At 37.8% G+C, this 23150-nt stretch overlaps 1 protein-coding gene across 1 annotated transcript in view; it reads left to right on the forward strand.

Annotated features, from left to right (window-relative positions):
• Positions 1 to 23150, forward strand: part of LOC134144683 (protein FAM169B-like) — an 89087-nt gene that overhangs the window by 8049 nt on the left and 57888 nt on the right. The window contains 4 exon segments of the mRNA XM_062583821.1: positions 5052 to 5185; positions 7947 to 8046; positions 15618 to 15703; positions 17382 to 17556. Coding sequence (XP_062439805.1) covers positions 5052 to 5185; positions 7947 to 8046; positions 15618 to 15703; positions 17382 to 17556 — 495 coding nt within the window.

Consider the following 23150-nt stretch of genomic DNA (forward strand, 5'->3'; position numbering starts at 1 on the left):
TAAAACAAGAAAAAAGTATTCCTAAGATAAATGATTAATTCACTTAAGACGTAACGCATTTTTTGTTCTTCAGCTGCAGTGAGGTTGATGTTTTTATTTTACAATCCGGCTGCATCTTAAATGCTCTCACAAGTTTCTGAAATACTCTTTCCAACAACTAACTCTTTCTTGGGAGTACCAGCAATACCTTAATGAATCTAAATCAACCCAACCATGTGTCTACTCTGAAATAGCTACATGACCAATTTGTGAGCTTAAGGAAATAACATTAATAAGCTACATATGAGTGCTGAAATAGAAAGTTCTTAAAAATAGATATAGAATGTTTAAGACATTGTGCATTGGGTTCATGATCAAAGGGGACTAAGTATATTGGCTGTACATACTAATTTGGAATCATAGAGCCAGTAAGGTTGGAAGGGGCCTCCGGAGATCATCTAGTCCAACCTCCCTGCTCAGCAGGGTCACCTAGAGCGTGTTAGACAGGGTTGCATCCAGGCAGGCCTTGACTGTCTCCAGAGAAGGAGACTCCACAATCTCTCTGGGCAACCTGGTCCAGTGCTCCGTCATTCTCACGGTGAAGAAATTCCCCCTCACGGTCAGGCAGAACTTCCTGTGCTTCACTTTCTGCCCATTGCCTCTTGTCCTGTCACCTGGTACAACTGAAAAGAGTTTGTCCTCGTCCTCTTCACACACCGCCTTCAGGTACTTGTACACATTGATAAGATCCCCCCTCAGTCTTCTCTTCCCCAAATTTAAATGAATATTTAAAACATTTTTATGAAGAGACAGAATTGTTTACTTCAAGTTGTAATTGATTTGTCACATAGTGACGAAATAGTATATAGGTACTAAAATGAGTAGTCTAGTGAAAAAGAGCTTGAGGTATGTGATGGTGATTTAAGTTGCTATAGCATTTTATTCATGAGGTAAGTGTTTAATTATCTATGTTCTGTTTAAATTGTTTTTATTAAGATACAGGTTTTTGATTCAGAAAGTTGTGGAAAGATCTGCTGTCACAAAGGATCTTTAAAATATCTGGTTGGATTGAAGCATTTAATTTATCTTTGCACATTGCAGCAGTCTTTACTTGTGGAATTTCGCATATGAATGTGTCCACCATGTGTTTTCTGTTGTACTGAGAATAAATTCTTTTGCCCATGGAAAATATTTCCTGCTTACTTCGACTGTTAGAATGAAATTCTTGCTGAATCTATAATGATGGGGGTCTATCTCTAGTTTACAAAAATCAAATTCTAGTTCAAGATGGAAAGTCGGCTTCTATTTTGTGATTGCATTTGTTAATTATTTACCTTATGCAGAACACAAGCATGCTAATCTGTTCTAACTGGATTCCTACATTTTAATCTGCCTTGGATTCTAAGTGAAGGAATATTGTGTGACATTTAGCTCCACAAGAAAGAATATTTGACCACTTTGGGAAACCACTATGAAATTCAACTGTCTGCTCTGGAGAAAATTAGGGCTAAAATAGCAATGAGTTTAGTAAAGAGCTGAACTGTGCACTTAAAGTATCAGGACTGAAACAGGGAGCTTGATTTAGGCTGATTTGGCAGAGTTAAGTGATGTTTCAGGCTGAGGTACCTATAGGTGCTGAAATATCGTAAGTTGCATGGACACTGCCTGCCTGCTTGTGTAGCTGTTTATAGCTGCTTCCTTTCCGCTTTAAAGATCAGATTCTTTGTGCAAATTGGTGGCATATCTCTAGAGTGAGAGGAGATGCACTTAACACTTGCTAGTCTGAGAATTGGGCCCAAACTACTCTATGGGAACAAAAGAGACCACAAACAGAATTACTATATTAGTTTGTGCTTTAAAATCCACTCTCTGTGCTTGAAATAGAAACGTGGCTATGCAGATACGTATTTTAATTCATTTATTTATCTCTAGATAAGTTTTTTTTGATGGAGCTGCATATACGTTCTCCTTCTTTAGTGTGAATTCAGCTGCCCTGTAAAAGACTGATACCTACCTGTGAGCCCTTTTTGGTCAGTGCTGCTGTAGAATCAGTCTATATGATGTCTTGACCTTGTTTACCAGCTTTGGCTATGTAAGATGGCAGCCACTTCAGCACGAATGTCTGGAATCCCTTTAATGCAGTAGGCCTCCCGTTCTAAATTTACTCTGCTTATGGTTTATGGTCCCTCCTCTGTGGCTGCAGCAAGAGGCCCCCTTTTTATGACTCACCCCTCCTGCCCCCCTTCTCTCCCTCCCTAGCTCCCTCCCTCCCTTCCCTGGCTGGTAACCCTTTGTGCACATTGCCTGTTTGAAAGAAGGGCTTGCTCTGTGTCTAGCCGCTTGGCTGCTACGGTATGTGCTTTTGTTACTGCTGCATAAGATGAAATTCAAATGAAATGCTGTAATTCAAATTAGGTTAAAAGGCTGTCCTTGGAACTTTGCAATTTTGGTATCCCAGGATGCTGTCAGGGGCCTCAGACTGAAGCACTCATAGGAAAACAGTGCTGCTTTCCTTTTAAAGCAAAGTCAACAAGTTATTTTGCAATTGATTGCGGAATGTTTATAACATCATATTAGCCAGCAATAATTATTGCTGTGAGTCAAACGCCGAATAACAATAGTAATGGTTAAATTTTGTCTGTTTTTCTGTTTCCAGTTGTGGAAAAAAAACATGAAAGAGACATATACAACATAATAAATATTTCTTCCCTTTATACTGGGGAAAACTGGGAAACACATTAGTTAACATAAAAAATTCAGACTAGCTCTGTGATCTCTCTCCTGCCCACTGCAGCTGAACAAGATTAGTGGTATGTGCATGTGTGTGCAGGTTTGGGGGGGATGTTCACAAAGGCCAGCCTTAGCACAGCTAAGTTCCTGAGGATCCTGAAGGGCACCTAAAGTTAGACTTCTGCTCTCTGTTTTCCTAAAGGAGCCTCTCTTTCTTCCTTGCATACAGAAATACAGAGAGATTTGTTTTCTCTTTATGAGAAAAAACATGGATTCCCCTTTACTGGAACATGGGCTGCTAACTCGCTTAGGCATTTTCAGAGTATTGTACAGGGAAGGGAAGTTAAATGGAAGTGTGCAAACGTATTTTAGAAGAATAAGAGACTCACCTGGAAAGCTACATTAGTGGGATGTTGCTCAGAGGTTTCACCTAGTGCCTCATTATTTAACTTGTGACATTATTTCATTCTTTCAAATGGGTCACTGTTACCTTAGAAAACAAATATACCTACTAGAAAGCTAGTGTAACTTTCAAGGCACTACTTATTATCTTCAATGAGAAGAGCTGTGATGTGCTTATTAAGTTGCTGTGGCTTAACAATGGCAGGACATAGTCTTGTAAATGGCATCTCATAAATAGAATTTATTAGCACAACCAGTATTTTTCTTTGTGCTAAACTTAAGTCTTACTACTCATTTGAAAAGATTGAAAGCAGTTATGCTGGATATGCCTTAATTAAAAAAAACAAATTACCAAGGCTTTTAATAATAATCTTTAATCTCTTCTTTCCCTTGTATGGCACTTTTGTGTTACACAGTATGCTGGGCAAGCCCACTGCAGAAGAAAACTGCCACTGCTAAGTACTGACTGGGATTTTAAAATGCGACTCAACTTGCTGGTGTTGCAGTGCTTCTTTCTCTCCCGTTTTGTCACATAAAAGCATATTGGAAAAACCATTTACACAGTAGCTTCTGTTCAGAATTCTGACTACGTGGCTTTGCTATCAAGCTTCAGGGTGTAAGCTGATTGCCTGCAAAGGGCAGGAAAATAGTATGTAAACCATTTTACACAGTGCTGGTTGGTGGTGAATTATCAGCTGTAGTTTCTTACCATTTTGCTAAGGCGTAAGACTCTGATTACTGCTGGGGCCACTGGATGGATGCGTAGGCTGTCCTGGTACTGCAAATCTGATATTCCTATTGAAAGGTATTTTGTTCAGTATTATAATTTTATGATCTGTAGTACTGTAGTTTCTAAATCTTAATACAGACTGTTTTTACCATGACCCTCATAAGCCTGTTCAGCCTCTCGGCTCGTTACTTTGCACTTCCTATCAGTGCAGTTATTTCACATTGTCCTTGGGTCATGGGAGCTGCCATGTGAGAACAAACTATGATTAAAACTGGAGAATGCAGAACTAAGTTTCAAAATATAACAGTATGGCAGAAGAATTTGTCCTCATTTGGGGCTTACAAGAGTTACAGGTACAGTTTATTGATTGAAAGCCCTTTATATTTAAAATATTTTGCTCCTATGGTAGGAGACTGGCAGAATACTATGACCCATTGCTAACCAATTACTTCTGATATTCTTTGTCTGAGCTGGTGATGTACCATCAGTCTGGCTTCTTATACCAGAAGGAAGTTGCTTTGTTCCTCACAAGTACTGTGTTGCTATGGAATTTGTGTTTACGTAACAGATACCAAATATATGTAAATTTTGTTTGCATACAGTTAGCAAATACCTTTCATTAATATCTTATACCGGTGTTACATGAATTAAAAGTTACGTTTCATAGAAGACTGTGGTTATTACTTTGGGAACTCTTCTGCGGGTAAATATTTTAATATTTTTTGACACTATTTCATATTTGTGAAAGTAGCTAATTGAAATGACTCAACAATGAGAAGGGGGTAACTAAGGATATACAACAGATCTGGACTGACCCATAAAGGGGCAGTCTTCCAAGAAGCAGTGGAAGCCTTGGAATTCTTTTCCTGTTATATTTTTAGATAGTACTAAAAATCAAGCTGTGTTTTGACGAAGTTTTTTGCTCTTCCTGCTTTAAAGTAAGCTACTTGTACTTAGAGAAATTTAAGAATGTGCTTGTTCAGTTTGAAAGAGACAAATGTGATTTGATGCTGTCACAGTTCTACTCTGCCAAATACGTGTCAAGAGGTAGATAACAAATATATATAGATTTTTACCAGTCTTGCTATTTTAGACTAGGATTAGACAAAAGGCCCAGTTACTCCAGTAAGCTATTGGGGAAACTGGAGCTTTAAAATCCATATTTATTAGTTCACTTAAAAAAACCTCTTGTTTTCTATTTTAACTACAGATCCTGTTTACTTGGTAGACACGTTAGCAGGAGATCCAAAGTTTCTGCAAGCAGATGCTGAAACATACTATGAGAAACTCTTGAAGAAATCATGATCTACTCCTGACATTTTTTCTGTCCCTGGAGGAGAAAAGGTAATAGACTGATGTTTTTCTTACTGAAAGTTAGATTTTTGCAAAAGCTAGTTTCTTGGTTGTGTTTATAGTGACCAGGTTAGGAATATCTTAAAATCAGCAGATTCTTCTTCATGTTGAGTAGTTTGCATCCTGCAAATTAGAGGGAAACTGAAAAAAAGTCTATTACCCTCCAGAGAGTGGATGAGGGTTTGAAGTGTAAGCTAAACTTTGCATCTTGACCTAATTCCTTACAGGACTGAACCAAAAGTGAATCTGGTAGATGTTTATACCAGGTCCCACCTGTGTACTCTGTACATATGCAGGTATTGTGATACCTCTTTTCTGTTTCCATTCCTTCTGACAGTTACCTTGATAACTTTGAATGTGAGTTCTCTTAGAAAATTTTGATTAGAAATGATTGATAGATAGTATAAATGTATTTGCCAATGCTTTGGCATCCAGTCTTGAGCCACTTAAGGAGTGGGTTGGAGATGACTGAATAAGTCTATTAAAAATTCTTACATTAGTCAGCGTATAAAACCTTATATTCTGGATAATTTTTGAGATTATGAAAGGTGTGCCAGACCAGGTGTTATTGTACTATCAAAATAGAAAGTGGGTTAGTTGAAATAAGTGTTTATTTGGAATACAGTGGCTCTTCTACAGTTTAGGAAAATAATATACAGTAGTTTCTAGAAAGATGCTCTTAATGGGGTAGCTTTGTGTTTGAGAAATGATTATGAATAGCTTTAAATACTGTTTTAATGCCCTCTAGTGGACTGTGTAGGGTTAAATACCAGCAAACCTGAAAATGCAAGGGTCCCTCAGTTTAATGTTTCTCTGTCCTTAGCTCAGCTTTTCATGCCTGGTTGCACTTTTAGAAGCTCATTTACTCTACAATTTAGCATAAAATCCCAGGCAGTGCTGTATCTATTCCTGCAATAGCCAGACACGGTGAGATCAGTTAAAGGTGGACTTCTGGCTTTTGATTCACAACTGTCTTGATTTTGTGGCATGTCATCAGACTTTAAGTATGATATGACTGATTTAAGTCTCATAGCAACAGATTTCTTTTTGCATTCATTTTATTCAGGTCTAATCTAATCTGCAGTCAGACAGCTAGTCAAAAGCTTAAGTAATAGTAATGTTCCTGCTGTATTTTTTTTCCATATAAACTATAAGGAATGATTCTATGAATGTTGATATTTTGTAATTAAAAACAAAGTAACTGTAATAAGGTTAAGACCCCATCCCCTGTGGTCATCTGAGCTAACAATCCCTATTACAGACCTACAACCGGAAGGATGAGGGTTTTCCTATTTGGATGGTTGGCTGTAGTTGCCAGCCTTTTTTTTCCTCTGTACAACTGAATTAAAGCAGGTTTCAGGTGGCAGGACCAACAGCTGTGCATAATTAGCTAGCAAGTGTTAGGTAACTGTCAGGCCACTTACTCAGGTCGCCGAACTTTTTTGGTATGTCATAGTGTTTGCTCAAGCATTCAGTATCTGAATAGCAAGGATTATTGCAAGTCAGGATGGAAGTACATTGGCAGAGTTCATACAGAGAAAGCTATACTTGGCTCATACTAATGTTATTAACACCCGTGAAAGTGCACAATCACTTACAAAACAACATAACAGTCATAGCAGTAGAATTGGAAATAGTATTGGCCTTTTTATTATAGTGTCACTCTCAGGTGCCACTATGACATCGATGCTGTTATATTTGTAGCAAGAAAAGAAGGACTGAGTCCCCAGAACATACTGAGATTTCAAGAAGCTCATGCGTACAGATTTCAGGCAGTTTTTGGTTTCTTTCCAGGAGCCCAGTTTTGCACAGATGACCCCGGGATTCTGACACTGATGATCTAGTGAGCATTGATTTCAACTTATTAAAGTTGTTACCTTGATAATCCATATTCATACTACTCTTTCCATGCACCAAAAAATATTAAATGTATCACACGACTGATTTGAGTTTCATAGCAAACTGACAAATGGGTGCAATTAGAGAGAGAGGCACACCCACACATACACAATGGACCAGATTTTCGAAAGTACAGTACATATTGTGCTAAATTATGCACGATCTTTGCCTCTACCTAAACCTACATGAGAGCATTTTCAATATTCTTATGGAAATCGTCATCTCTATGCATATAGAGCTGTTTGAGCACAGTAATTTTGTGTTTATGTATCACATCATTTATAAGGGTAGTCTGAGAGGTTGCAAGCTACATTCTGGTTTTAGCTTTCTCTGCAACTTTACTGCCTTGTGCCAATTTCTACCCTCCTTGTGCCTCACAGATAAACTGTCCAGGCACTACCCTAATGCTTTGATACTCCCTATACCCTGAGGCTTTAATTCATTGTTTACAAAACACCACAAATCCTCAGCTGGATAATGCTGTAAGAAGTGCAAGTTGTATTTGTTTTTATTTGATACAAATGTGTCTGGTCTTTCATAACACCATTTGTCTGTATGTGATGGATCATGCCCTGTAACAGTGTTCAAAGGCAGGTTATGTACTAAATGTAAGTCAGTATTAAGCTCTTTTCTAACTTTACCAGCTAAATCCTTTTAAAATAACATTACTTACTGATAATATTAGAGGATTATGTATATATCACTTAGTGGCTTGAAGTTCAAGGTTGAAAGGGTGTTGTGCTAAGCTTATTCCATGCATGTTAGTAAAACATACTGTAAGTGCATCAAATACATTAAGTACTCTTGCCAACTTTGCACTACAAACAGCTATAGGGCTTTCTTGTTTTTTTAGGTAAAACTTGAAGATTCTTGTGTGTGTTTTGTTCCTCTCTACAAAAATATTCCTACTTTCAAAATGTTGCTGTTAACTGATGCACAGAATAAAGAGACAGGCTAGATTTGGTCAAAATATTTTGAAATTGGAGTAGTTGTACTTTCTTTTACTTTAAAGTTGGTCTGCTGCTTTACATACTTTTTTTTTTCTGGTATTTTTGGTTTTGTTTTGAGTATGAAGCAGATTCAGTACACCTTTCAGGGATCTATATGAGTGGCCTACTGACTTAGAAGGGAGGGATGACTGTCAGGGTTTTCAAATACTTTGCATAGCTCTGCTACTGGTGAAAGAATGTCTTTGGATAAATCCCTTATTCTGTCTGAATTTGTTCAATGGGATAATATTTTTCTACTTTGGGATAATGTGAAACTTAATGGATAGAACTTTGAAATTTGTAAACAAGAGCAAATACATGTGAAATGGTATGAATGGTGGAGGTTTTACTGATTCTTATTCATATTATTTTTTCTGTGTGGTGTCTTCTTCAGTTCTAGGTTTAATTGCCTCCTGTTTTCTGCCATTGGCTGCAAGTAGTAAATTTGGACAGAGTGGACACTCACAAATTGAATTAAACACATTTTATTCGGCAGTTCTCCCAAAATTTGCTTTAAAATTTACTGTCTTTGCCTTGCTTACTACTAGTAATACTGTTGTTTTCCAATTACAGCCATGTGTCATCCTGGCAGGGATATACTGCAATTGAGTTATAGGCAGTAGAAATCAGTATGAAATTACTGATGTCTTTCTTTCACGAATCATTGCTTGAAGTATCAACAGGTTGTTAAGATTTGAGGTAATAATTGTATCTAAGTTTTCTCTTCTTGCTGTCAGGGTCACAGTGTCTCAATACACAGCCTAGTTTCTTCCTACTTACTCTCTTAGACAACTGTATGGGCTAGATTTGGTGTGTGAAAAGCTGCAAATGTAAAATAAATAACAAACCTTGATACCACTGTCAGTAAACACCAAAAGCACTGATGTGACCAATGAAATGAAGAGTTTTAGCTGTTTTGAAGCAGTTGAACTATGCATTGGCCCATTATATGTATCACTTAGATAATCTTCCAGAACACATGAAGTCTTGACTCTATAATCTGTTAAAATTTAAGCCCCCAAAATGCGGCAGCACATTAATGAGATCTGTCACTAAAACCACATCTGATTTTTTTTTCTTTTTAATGAAAGGATAAGCTGTTTCTCAGAAGAAGTATACAGCCAGTATTTTTAATAACACAACAAAGGCAAGGCTAACAAGTTTAGTACTCTAGGTTCAGTTCTTAGAGTGGCAGGTTATGAGCTTACACTCCTTGAATAGGTACTGTTAGTGTAACTAAATATTCATTTGTTCAGTCCAAACCCTGCAACTAGGAAATTTCTTCATAAGAACAAAACCTGATTAAAATCATCTGTGATTGAAGGTGAACTCTGCAGCGAGTTTTCCAGCTCCTACATATACTTTCCATTGACAGCTCTCTAATGCTTGTGATTCACACAGTTGAAAGTGGGAGAACTTTCCAAGATACAAGTGTAGTCTTTAGACTAGAGTTTATGGTCCCTCTAAAACTGTTGAAATAGAAGTACTTTTCCAACATTAATTTATATATCACATTAACATTTTTATGAAGAGGCACTGCTGTGATAAAGGAAAGAAGCATGTACACCAGAGGCCATATTTGCACTGATTGCAGTTACGCATACTTTCTGACTTGCGTTCAAAGGAATGTAGTTGAAAACAGCATTAAGTTAGTTTAGGTTGCTCAAGAGGAATGGGGGTATGTAATAATTACAGAACAAAAGTAAAGAATCATTGAAAATACACAGTCGAAAGCGATGGATTTAGCACAAATCTTCAGTTTTGTTGTCTAATAGTAGTAGGAGCAACATATATTAGAGATATGTATACACAAAGGAAAAAGATTTACCAAAAGGAACAAGTCACACAAGTCCACAATGGTGACTAGATTATATGATAGTTATCTTAATTTAAAGCTTAAACCTAGCAAAATAAGCTGCCGCTTATATTTTAAACAACAAACTGAATTACTGCTTACAAACCTTTAGCTTACTTCACTGGCCCATCGTAAGAGTCCCACAGAGATCAACAAGTCTAGGTATTTAAATAAGGCCTGCATCATCTGGCTTTTAATATTGCCTTTTGAAAGTATGACTTAAGGCTTTTTCCTGGAAGTCCTCTGTTTCTGGATTTTACATGCTATAAGTTTATGGCCAACATTAGTAGATGTGGAAGATATGATTCCTACATATGCCAGACTTTTTTTAACTAGATGAATTTTAATAATTTTTCATTAGTTCTCTGAAGTCTACTGGGGTGTGTGTATGTATGTATAGGTATATATAAAGTATTTTATCCAAATAGTTTTCTACAGTTAAACAGATTTGGAATTGACTTTTAGGGCAGGAGGCTGTGTCACATGGCAAGTCCATCTGGATTTGCTTACCTGTCTGACCTTTCATTCTGACCGATGAACAGATCAAATAATTTCAGAACAAATTTCTCCAGAGAAAAGCGCTATTTGTTAACTCACTCACCATTAATAAACCATATGGACAAAGAATTAAAACTCTGAATGGTTTGTAGGGTTGTTTTTACTCAAATTTTACTCTTTTTTGTGAGCTGTGGTTTCATCCAGCTGGGAAGAGACTAACAATTTTGCAGTAGCTGGTCTCTTTTCCTCTTTCTCTTGTGCTCTCTGGGAGTGTCTGTGTTTGAGTTTCAGTTCACATCAGGAGTGCTCTTAGAAGCAAATTTCCTGATTGTCCTGATATACTGTGCTTTGGTTCGTCTTAAGGAGCAGTCTCAGTATATGTGAGCTGGATTGCTTTTGACTGAAATGAAACTAGAAGATGTACTCTGGAAACACACTGATGTGCCCCAACTGCTAACGGGCTTTGAGTTTTCATCATCAGGCTAGAACTTGTGAATGTCAGGTTCTCTGCACCAACTGTTTTGCTCTGCAAATTCACTTTTATTAGGCTTGCTAATGCAGACATGGCCACTGATACTTCCTCTTGCAGTTCACTCAGACCTTTCAGAAAGCCAGGATGTTACACTGATTTATATCTTGACTTTGTCTTGTTTTGGAAAAACTGAAGCTTCTCCATTCTGCATCCTTTATCCTCTATCCTCCTTGATCTGTGAGCTTCCTAAGTGAGTAGACATTGGAATATACTGGGGGAGAGGTATTTTGCTGAGAAGTGACTGGAAATAGAGTAGGAGATGCAACTAGTAAGAGATGGGTAGGACATATTTAGATGTGTTTTCTCAGGTCCTGATGTGGGTAGTGGAGCAGAGAGAAGCAGTGGAATCCTCCTTGCTTCATCCTGCCATGTCTTGCAGGTTTTTTGAGGCTATATCGGACTGCTTCTGAGGGCCGAGACCTCCCTTTGCTCTAATGGCTGCACTGGTTGGTGACTGCACAAACTCTAGCTAGAGCCTTCTAAATTCAGTTCTTTTTTCCAGCCCTATCCCTGACACCATCACTTTCTCTAGCTTCACTGCCAAATCTCCAACATTGATGCCAGAGAGATGTCATGAAGCAACTGACATGGGGTTTCTTCTTTATGCTTCCTTTTTTTTTTCTTTTTTTTTTTTTAACATCTATAATCAATAATTATTGCATATGTAGAACAAACAATTTATATAACGTTTGAATATAATAACCACAGTAATACACTTATTTTCCCACAGTTCCCAAAGCAGAAGTTGTCAATCTAACCATTTATGTTTGAAATCCTAATACTTTATACTTTAGAAAAATTTCAAATTTGAAAATTTGAATAAATCTGAACTTGACAGTCTAGATACGTGTTTGCCTTTGAATAGGTCTAAGGATTGATTCTTGGACATAGGTTAAAGAGGGATTGATTGCAACACTGAGATTTGTATCTGATCATCTTGATGAGGTGGATTGTCCAGAAGTGATGCTTAGCTTGTGGTCTGAAATGACCTGTGTGTTGCAAAGAGCAAATGAACATGGCAGCTTTTCCACAGGACTTGGTCTTGGTTGGGAGCATTTTTAATTTATTTGTGATGGGCAGAGTGTTCTGTTACTGTATCTGTACGGATATTTTTATGAGAATGTAAATTGTGTTGTAAGGGTTTACAGAGCATAGCATGGGTGATTAACATCTTTATAACACTAAATAAACATATCCTACTGTGGCATTTTCTGTGTGCTGTATATAATAATTTACAATAACTGCTAGATGCTACGGAACATTTATCACAGGACATTTGCAACAAATCATTGAGTAAAACTTGAATTGTTGAAGAAAATGTAAGTGGTTGCAGGAAAGATATCTATCTTAGATACTTGAATGGCTGCCATTACTGTAGCATCTGCATGCCTCCTAAGCTTTAATGTATTCATTTCTGTAAGACACTTGAGAGAGAGAGATGCTCTTATTCCATTTTAAATATAGGGAACTAGGACACACCGTGACTCAGGGTATGTAGGCATTGTAAAATGCAGTTTAATGTAGTATCTCTGAGCTTTCTCAATTATCAGAGGTGACCTAGGCATGGTTGCATGGAATTTCTTGTTGGGGTAATTTATGTTCTCTTTCCAAGGTGGAAATGTGACAAAAGTGACCTGTAATCTGACATGTACCATCAATCTGAAATACTCTCAAAATCCACGAAAAAATAATGTCAGAAGACCTAATAGATCTGGTATTTAGTAGACAAGCTCAAATTACATCTTTTACACATTTTATGTGTAGTACTGCCTTTGATTTAAATTGTGACTGAGGGATGGGTTTTGGCAATTTAGATGAAGACTAAGGAGGAAGAAATACCAAGCTGGACATTGTTCTAATTATTCTGCTTTACTCCTGAATCCGGAGTCCTGACGCACATGTTTCATTCAAATGGTTCCACGCTAGTGTAGGCATATTTGGCCAGCATGCCTTAGGAAGTAAAAATATAATGCAGACTGGGGTAGGGAAGGAATACATTTAACCAGCAAAAGGAAGCATTTCATAATCACAATTGCAGTACGTTTAGCGCCTCGTACAATTCAGCGCTGTTCAGTACTATTTTCCAAATGCCTGTAGTAGTGTAGAATCATATGATTTAGAAGCTCTCAGCTTCTTGCAGCACTCTAAATACATTTGTCTGACTGCAAGTGGTCGAAGTACTGAGGTTTAGCAAGCCAGCACTTACAAAGCGAGCCACACGACTGAGTGTGTATCTGCTCCAATAATTGTGGACTGAAATGTATTGGGCTTAGCCATTTCACCTAATCTTGCAATTGCAATAGGCTGGAGGCATGTACATCATGATTAACAGGGTTCAGGTGATGTATATAACTTACTGAATGTCCATAACTTTATCTTTTTGATCTGGTGACTGTAACCTTATGTCTTGGAAAGAGTAATAAGGCTGGGAAAGGAAAGTGAAGGAACATGTGCTCTCACAAAAGAAGTTTGCGTTTGAAATAGTGTTCCTCAGAGTTGATGATAAAATGAAAATGGGAATGTGGGGAAGCATGAATGGATTTAAGTGTGAACCAGATGTTGATTTGAGAAATGATAATAAAAGCAAAGTACATATGTTTGTGTGAAATCTGGAGAAATGTTTTTTCTTCAAGGAATGCATCTGTATAGATAAGGTTGCTCAAGTAATGTGATGTGACAGTTGCTATGTCAACTAGTATTCTCCCCCACACATATTTAAATTATTAAATAGCACAGTAACTGTGCTATAAAAGTAGTTCCTTAGAACATGGTTATGCATCCTCCTATTTTCATCAAAGCTTTTTCAAACTTTTTCTGACCTAAAGGTCAGAAAAATGTGCATTGTATGTGTCTGGACTATGTGCTTTGTGTGTGTCTGGACTGTGTGCCAAATCGCTGTACAACTCCCGTTGAAGTCAGCATTTGGCCCATTCTGTCCTCTTTGTCTGACTCAGCTCCCTTTGTAGCTGCATGTTTCGTGGATGTGTAATGGCAGCAGTGGCTGCTCGTACTTGAAAGCAGAGTGAAGGAATTGAGGGAACAGATTGAATCCATCACAAAAAGAGTATGAAACTCCCATGCAAGTGCATAATATTTTATGAACTGGATCTGGGGCTATAAACAGGCATCTGCCCTTGCGTGCAATACCTTCTTCATTGTTAATCCAGTACACAAAGTGTAACACTTTTTGGCACATGCTTTAATAATTTATTCAAAATACAAGTTAGCTAAGAAGAATCTCCAGCCTGAAAGCCAGTGGGAGCTGGTAAAGGTTGAAGCAAAGAGGGAAACTAACCTGTTCACGTTAGAAACATTTGTATGACCTGAGGCTAAAAAACAGGTAAATGGTGAATCCTATTAAAGAATCCTATTAAACATCATTTGCTTGTGCATAAATTTGTCTCTAGCTGATAAATAGCTTTTAACTTTCTCATGTTTATCTGCAGTTGGTAGCTTAGAGAACCAGTAGACAGTTTACTCTGATAGGACTTGAGATGTTTGAACTCCATGCTATTCTTTGGAGCATATTTCCTACATTATGTTTGGTCTCTCTGTCTTAAAATGGGAAAGTGAGCTGCCCTATTTAAAAGTAGTAAATACATCGATGTTCTTGAGCACTCCTGAAATTGTGGCTTTGTAGCTTCTGTAGGTGGATGTCCCTGCTGTACATATAATAAGTTCTTTTTTCTGAAATGTTTGCTGCCTGATGTATCAGTGGTTGTAAAAGACTTAATATCTGTCTTTATTATAAAAGCTAATCTAAATCTTTAAAAACTAATACCCTTTGAACTGTCCCTGTGCTAAAAGGTTTCTTCTGATCAGCGCTGGGGAGAAATTTCAGTCTTACTGTTGCTATTGATCTTTCTCCTGTAAATCTAATGGCAGGAATGAATTCTGTGGACAAACTTAAGGGAGTTGGTTTTTAAATACTTCTGCATGTGTGAAGACTTCAGGAAGGGTGGGAAGAAGTAGAATGCAAATTCTGTATAGCACTTACACAAGTGCAAGTATATTTATACCTAAATAATGTATAGGCTTGTGATAAAATTTTGCTTCAAGGCAAAGTTTACCTTACATATCTGTGCATATGTCTGTCCTTTGATGAGAACGTCTCTTCATGCATTTGAACTGTATTGAATATCTATGCATGCAGAAATTTTAGGGTCTGCACTCTAAAGGTACAGATATATAGAAATTCAATCATGTGGGCAGCCAAAAAGGTGTTGATGAAGTGGATATGAAAACTTTTGAGGCTTGCATGGTAGCTAAAGGTCTCAAAGAAAATTCAAAAATACAACCCTCAGTTAATTTTTAGCTCCCAGAGAGCGCTTTCTGTCCCAAATATCACTCAGTCATAGTGTTGTACTATACAGATACCATGCAGGAAGCGCTTTATCCATATGCTCAGAGGTTGTCATACCAAAGTTCATAAGAAAAACTGCCTTCACTTGATCGTACATCCAGTATTGAAAGTTGGATATCAGGAGAGATAAAGATGAAATTGAAACAGTGCATTGTTCTGCTGTCTCAGCAAATCAAACTAAGTCAGCTGGAGGGAGAAGTGGATGTAAGCCTGCTTGTGGAAAGGTGTAGAGCCAGATAAGTATTTATCTATAGCTGATGCACTCCCCTATCCTTTACTTTTTGTAGTTTTGGCAGTTTATTTGAACCAGTCTTGGTGGATTGTTGAAGATGTAGTAAAGACAGATGATCCTTCTAGAGAAGGGCTAATTTCAGTAAGGATGTTATTTTAAACATTTGCCTTTACCCTGGAGTTAGAACAATCATATGTAATTCTCTCTGGTCTCCCTTAGCTCATGTTTTATAATCTGTGGGATCTGGAGTACATGGGCCACCAAGTACTTTAAATGTCTCCCATTGCACAGTGACATGCACATTCACCTTCTCTAAATAATTTTGTGCAAGCAATTTATGATTCATCTGTGGGATTTATTCTGTGTGTTTTACTTTGCCATCATTGCCAGGAAAAGAAATAATCAGATGAACAGAATTATTGCATTAGTAATAACTCTTCACATTAGTGCTACTTGACTGTCTGATGAGAGGTGTTACCACCCTTTGGAACAATGTCTTGTCTAGCTATTTACAATTTTTTTTTGCCTTGGACAGTGTTTATGTTGTGCTTATTTTATTGAACTGTTATTTAATAGGTTTTAGACCTATAATTTAATAGATTTAAAATCTGTAATTCTTTTTCACAATAAATCATCTTAGCAGGATACAGCTATTTTTTGTGGGTGAATGATTTGAGAGATTCTGGTAATCTTAAATTTAATCTGTTTTCAACTGAGAAATCAGTTGCCTAGTGTAAGGGGGCTTCTGTTCCCGTGAGGCTATTAAGTCAGTCCTATTTCTTACTCAGCCCTCTATGTCCAGCCTTGGTCCTTAATGATTGTTTTCATTTATAATCTTCCCTAATATCTGTTATACAGCAAGTTTAAAATCTTCACTTTAATTCACTGAATTAAATAGGCTTTCTGTTTGTAACTGAACTGGAGGGATTTTGAGCTACAAATTCTTGCAAGATAGAACTTGGGGCAGAAATACAGGCTTTCAGCCAATTTTCAAGCATCTGCTATAGCTACAGAGGATGAAAAAATACCAGAAAACAGAAAGCTTGCCCTTTCTAGCTTATTGCTAAGAGTTACATCATCATTATTTGTAGAAACTCATTTTCTTTTTCTACATTCCTGCAAACGTTGCTGGCACCACTTTTTTGTCTTACTGACCAGTATTGTCTTATTGTTCCTTTGTATTTCTTCATCTGCCTGTCTTGTTGGTTATCTAAGAAGAAGCACTGTATAAAAACTTAATTGTTCCTGTTGTTATGTGAGGATTTTAAGCTATTTGGGATGGAGACTATTTTTATTCTCTGTTTTGTATAGTGTCTGGCTCAGTAAGGTAAGCTCAGTATGGCTTAAGTTTAAGCTTAAGTTTGGGCTCAGTAAGCCCATACCGGAAGTTCGTTGATGCCATAGCAAGAGAGAGAGTGAAAAGGTGGTCAGGATAACACGGTGAATCCTCTCTGCAATTCTCTTTTGGGTCAGTTTAGATTGCCTTGATCCTATTTCCAACTCTGTCACTCACTGTGAGTAGTTAAAAAACTTCTTTTCCTGGTGCTTTAATATTCCTCTCTGTGACAACAGGAAAAATGGCAGGCTTTATAAATTATTAGTGGATTATTCCATGCCTTTTGGATGAAGGATGGAACAATAGAAAAAAATATTTGTATTATCCTGTGTGGACCAATTCTTGGGGTATTTTCCCCAAGTTTCGTGAACGTGTTCCCTGACCACCTCCTTCCCAGCCCATTTAATTTTGAAGTCTTTCATGGAAGGCAGAATACTGTTCTTTGCTTCATTTGCTTTTGGTCGGTTTTGTTTGTTCTCTAAGGTCCAGACATTTGGAGAGAGGATTGTCCTCTTTGTTCTGAACTACATTATTTTTGGAATGCTGGAAGGGAGTTCAGCTAATGATGCATTCTTTCTACCTCACTCTGCCACTGAGTGTGCCAAGATACTCTGGAGAGATGATGAGGTTGTTGCCTTTTGTACAATCAAGGTGAAAGGTAAAGTTGTTTTAGAGACATGTTTCCATTGGCTCGTGATAACTAGAAATGTAATGCTTTTGTTTGTCTTTCAGGATAAATAATCTTGGCTCTTGTTTACATTTTTTATATTGAATCTCTCTCAGAATGAATCTAGAGAACAAACCTTACCAGAATTTGGAAGCCATCCATTTTACTTTCATTTAAACATGATGTTTCCAAGTTCTATTCTCAGTTACACAGAGTGATCTGAGGTACTGGTTTATTCAAATATAATATGTTTTAATGCAGCCAAGTAAAAAGTCATACATCCAGGAACAAAGAATGCAGAGCCTACCAATAGAAGGGAGGACTGTATCCTGGAAAGAATGATGTCTGAAAACAGGTATACAGTTCACATTGCAGAAGTAGTGTATCAGGAGTAGCTGGTGGCAAGAAATGGTAATATCCTTGGATGCGTAAGGAGCAGTTGCTAGGTTATGCAGAGAAAAGCATATGTCCTACATCAGTCCTGGAATACTTTATCTAGTTGTGGTACTCCCTTTTGAGAAGGCTGTTGATGAATAAATGATTTCATCATTAATTGGTTAATTAGTGTAGAAAAGATTCAAAATATACTTGATGCTTTAGGGATGCTTGCCAACATAAGCCTTAGTGAAGGTGGTTTTTTTTGAATTGAGAGTTTATGTTAATGCAAATATATTGCTATTAGCCAGTCCAATGTAGAAAACACCTCATTAGAATAACTACAGATTTGCAGTTGAGTACATACCTTTATTCAGGAGCTGATTACGTATCTGTGTTTAGGATACAAAGGTGTGATCTTGAACACCAGCAGCTTAAATGTAGACAAGTTGATATTTTTGGAGGTAAATGTATTGCTGTCAACAATCAGAAACCATCTGTCATAAAAGGAGAGGAGAAGAAACAGGTAACAGCTGTGTAGATGTAGATGCTTTTAGATTCCGGAGGACAGTTTCAAGTTGCCATCCCTGGCAGAGTCTTAAAAGGCAGCAGCACTAAGAGATATTTTGCTTTTCTGTTACCTTGGAAAGCATAAGCTCCTTATTCACAATGAGGTGTATCTTGTACTTCACTGTGTTGGTACAGTGCTGCTGTACAATCAGTGATGAATCATGTCTTGGCCTACTAATAAGGAATCTTACTTATATCTGTGAATATACTGATGAGCTCTTTTATTATTGGGAAGCACTTCTATTACCATCATATATTTTTCTTTAAGTCCGTAAATATTTCTGAGTAAAGATTTTGGAGAGAAATGATTGTATGGGCTGTAATGATTCATGCTTCAGTAAAATAAATTTGCACAGTAGTCTGTTATGGGTGGAATATTAGCCAAGCTGAAACTGTTTCTGTGTAAATTGAGAGTCACGGTTTGATTTTAAACCAGGTCCATATAAAATACAGATTCTTTGAATCCAGCTTTGTCAGCATCTATCTTTGGTTGCCAATGCTTTTTTTTTTCTGGGCAGCTGTATTTGTTAGTTTTTGGCTTGTGTAACAAAATACTGCAGGCATTTGCCAAAGCCTTTTTGGGAAGCTTGAAACTGATTGTTTTTGCCTCTTATTGCTGTATGTATTTAGAAAATAATTCCTTTCTGAGGTTCTGTAATTGCAATTTCATACCAACCATGCTCTGACTGATCCTGTTCTTTGTGCATTATATAACATGCATGGATTTATTAGGTCCAAAACAAGCTCAGCTAACTATCTTCCCTTATAAGTCGTATTTCACAAACTTTGTGAAATAGTTTTTTAGTCTAATGTAATTTTTTTCCTTTTGCTCTCCTGGTCAGAGTGTTTAGGAGGGGCAGCTTTAAGTACAGGACATTCTATGATGCTGGATCTTTTGATACGACTTCTGTTACTAGGCAGAAATGATCTTCTGTGCCCACTATGAGATCATGATTCTCTTTATTTCTCTGCTGTGCAGTTACCTGGCCATTCTCCATGGTTTTATTTTCTTCACTAGGTAGTTGAGACTCATGCTTACGTTGTATTCAACTCTGTATTTTTCTCATCTGTGAATTTTCCATTATCCACAGTATGACAAAAAAAAAACATGCTTCAGTGGAGCCAAACAAAGCTGTGGAGCATGGCTATTTCAAATACGAATCATCCAGGTGAATCATAGAAACAGGTGACCAAGGAGGAGAGAGTTTGTTCTATTTTTGCTACACATTTGGTTTGCCCTTATGAAAAGCAGATTTTTCCCATGGAATTCAGTGATTCCAATTAACGAGCTTGGCAACATTGTAAAGTCTTTCCAATTTGCCAGTTACTTGGTGGCCTGAACAAAGTGAACTTGATAACGTTGGTCTGGTTCCACACATCTGTCCGTCTTACGAACATCTTTAAATGGATCTCCTTTAGCAGTCTTAATGGAGAGGGACAGACAGTGCTGAGCACCTGTCTTGCTCAGAGACACAGTAACTGCAAGCCAAGTTTTTGAGACAGTTTGGCAACTACTGACGCTGGCCATTCTGCACCTGTTGTGTAGATAAACAGAGGACTCATTCTTCAAGACTCTCACCTTTCATGAGCATTAGACACCTTTATTAAAATTTATTCATGACTACACAGATTGTCACCCTAACCTCTCTGGTACGTGCTTAGTCCTGTCCAATGGCAGGTACGCAGCATTTACCACTGAGTGCTCTAAAGATTGATGAGACATACTAAGCCACTAATGAGGCTGATAAGATACTTTGTCACGTGCCAAGATAAATGTCTCCATTTTCATCTATGTCAGCAGCTTCCATATTAGGCAGCTGAGGAGTTCAGACCTCACTGACTGTAGCTACTTAAAGGTAAAATGGAAAATGACAGAGTTTCCTGTGCTCTAAGACATGTTTGCTTTAACCTCCTCACCTTTCTTTGCAGACAGCAACCTGCAACACTTCAAATATTTTGTGGAAGACAAAACTAAGTTTTCAATAGATACTTTGCTTTCAAGATCTGTTTTATATTTCTTTTAAATATTCCTTTCATTTTTTTTCTCGACATGCTTTAAACTTGCGTGAAAACCTTAAAAAATGTTTTGTGTAGTGGATTAATGACAGTAATTATTGACAAGATTTTTTGTGCTATCAAACCTTATAATTCCATAAAAAATCTTTTTTTTTCTATGTAGTGAGGATTAGTAATCATCAAAGATGGATTTTTACTGCCTTCACACTAATGTGCTCTTATCAGGAGATTGTACAAGATTCATAGAATCAGTAAGGTTGGAAGGGGCCTCCGGAGATCATCTAGTCCAACCTCCCTGCTCAGCAGGGTCACCTAGAGCATGTTAGACGCGGTTGTATCCAGGCAGGCCTTGAATATCTCCAGAGAAGGAGACTCCACAACCTCTCTGGGCAACCTGGTTCAGTGCTGCATCACTCTCACAGTGAAGAAATTCCCCCTCACGGTCAGGCGGAACTTCCTGTGCTTCACTTTCTGCCCATTGCCTCTTGTCCTGTCACCTGGTACAACTGAAAAGAGTTTGTCCCCATCCCCGTGACACCCTCCCTTCAGGTACTTGTACACATTGATAAGATCCCCCCTCAGTCTTCTCTTCCCCAGGCTGAAGAGGCCCAGCTCTCGCAGCCATTCCTCACAGGGCAGGTGCTCCAGCCCTCTGATCATCTTTGTAGTCCTCCACTGGACTCTCTTCAGTAGCTCCATGTCATCATTAAGGTAAATCAGGAAGGATGCTATAAGCCAGGAGTGTGTTTGTCCTTTTAAAATGAAACAGAAGAAAAAATCTTTTTGGTATACAGATAAAAGACCTCAGCTTTTCTACTCTTACCTATTATGTTTCTGTTATGCATAGGAGCTTTCAAGTCATGGGCCAAGCTCTTCTCTGGTACAAAGAGCAAAAGAATTAGAATGCCAAAGTTTAGCCCTACTGAAGCTTCCTGTGTTCTTTCTGTCAAACACAGTAAAAGAGTGGAGAAAGACAGTATTTTCTGTGGCATGAGTTAAACCAGCTTTAACATAATGTGTACTGGGCCTCTGAGAAGGCTTTTAAACATGAAATTGAATCACGAGTAAATGCATTTTTGGCTTCTCATTCATTCTTTGCAGATGTTCCACAAATCACACTCTGGGAACACCTGACTGCAAAAAAATCTATGCTGAAGTCAAGTAGGCAAAAGTAAAAATAGCAAAACAGCCCTGACCCCTTGTCTGCTTTTCAGCTATCCCAGACCTTTGTAAAAGCATAGCTGATGGAAGTGGCTGCTGCTGCAGTGGAAAGTAGATGTATCCAGGGGTGCTACTTGGGGAGGGACATATGCTGTCCATTCTCCTTTTCCATCCCTCAGTCCCAGTGGTACCATAAGCTACACGCCTAATTTTGCAGTGCTGTTCTGTTTGCTCTCAGTTTTGCCCTTTTCTGTGGACAAGAACAGCAGAAGCCCGGCCTTGCTACCCTGTAAGACGCCTTGATCCAGATCTGTTTTTGGAAGGGAAAAGACAAATTCTTTCCCTCCCTGTATTTTTCTGTTAACAAAATATGATGCAACCTTATGGGCTGTTTAATGAAATGGAATAGTAACATTTGCGTAGATAACACCAGAGTGCTTCAGAAATGATAATATATTTTATTTAAGATGGTCATTGGAAGTGGTTGCCCAAGTTGAAAACCATTTCCCACTATTCTTCTTTATAAGCTTATGCAGATTTCTTTTACTAATGTGGTAGCTTAGATGGTTTTCTCTAGAAATAGTTCCCCAAAAGAGACTATATACTTTTATTTTCAATTGATTACATGCCTTTCTTCTAGAAAAAAAAAAAAAAAAAGAAATCAGTATCAAAACTAACCTGAAAGACAGTTAGCTAAAATCTTGCTTGATAATTGCTTTTTTCTCCGTTTTCTAGCAATAATATTTTTAATACGCATTTCTGAAGCAGACTGAAGGTTCTGGCTGTAATAAAAATTAAATGACTACATACCAGTCAAGACATGAATTCGTTTAATTTTATTGAAGCCAGAACCTTTGTTCCCCTTCTCACATATAAACTTACACAATGGGTTGACCTTGGGTTCTATTCAGCAGAAGTATTCCCCACCCTTTACACAAGCACTTAGCCTGCAGAAGGCCTGTCCAAACATGTGTGCGCCAAGCCAGCTTGTTCAGCAGGGAAACAGTCAGTATGCAAACCTTATTTTGTTTGGGGCTTTTGGATGTGGGGACATTTTTTTTTCCTGGTTTGTGGCTCTTTGGGAATGCTAATGACTGTCTGCTTTCCTGCCCTTGTAATATCTGCTTACCATTTTGCTGGCTTATAAGTTGGTCATTTGGCACTTGTGACCTAACCAAACAGATCAAAGGCTTTCAAAGGGCAGACTGCATAAACACTTCCATTTCCATGGCTGATGCCCTGATTTTCGCTGTCTCCTCCCTCACCCCAGAACTTAGACTGTTTGTGTGTTTCAGCAGTTGAACAAACTTCTAAACAGAATGCACAAGAGCCTAGTGGTCAGCTCTGGGCCACCATTAGCTTATGATAACCTCTTTGCTATTGGATGGGACCTAGAGGCAAAATATCCTTTGTTCCAAAGATTTATTTGTTTATTCTGTTTCAAATGGCTCTTGGCTATGACT

The sequence above is a fragment of the Rhea pennata genome, chromosome 10, assembly GCF_028389875.1.
Source record: "Rhea pennata isolate bPtePen1 chromosome 10, bPtePen1.pri, whole genome shotgun sequence".
Lineage (NCBI taxonomy): Eukaryota > Metazoa > Chordata > Aves > Rheiformes > Rheidae > Rhea > Rhea pennata.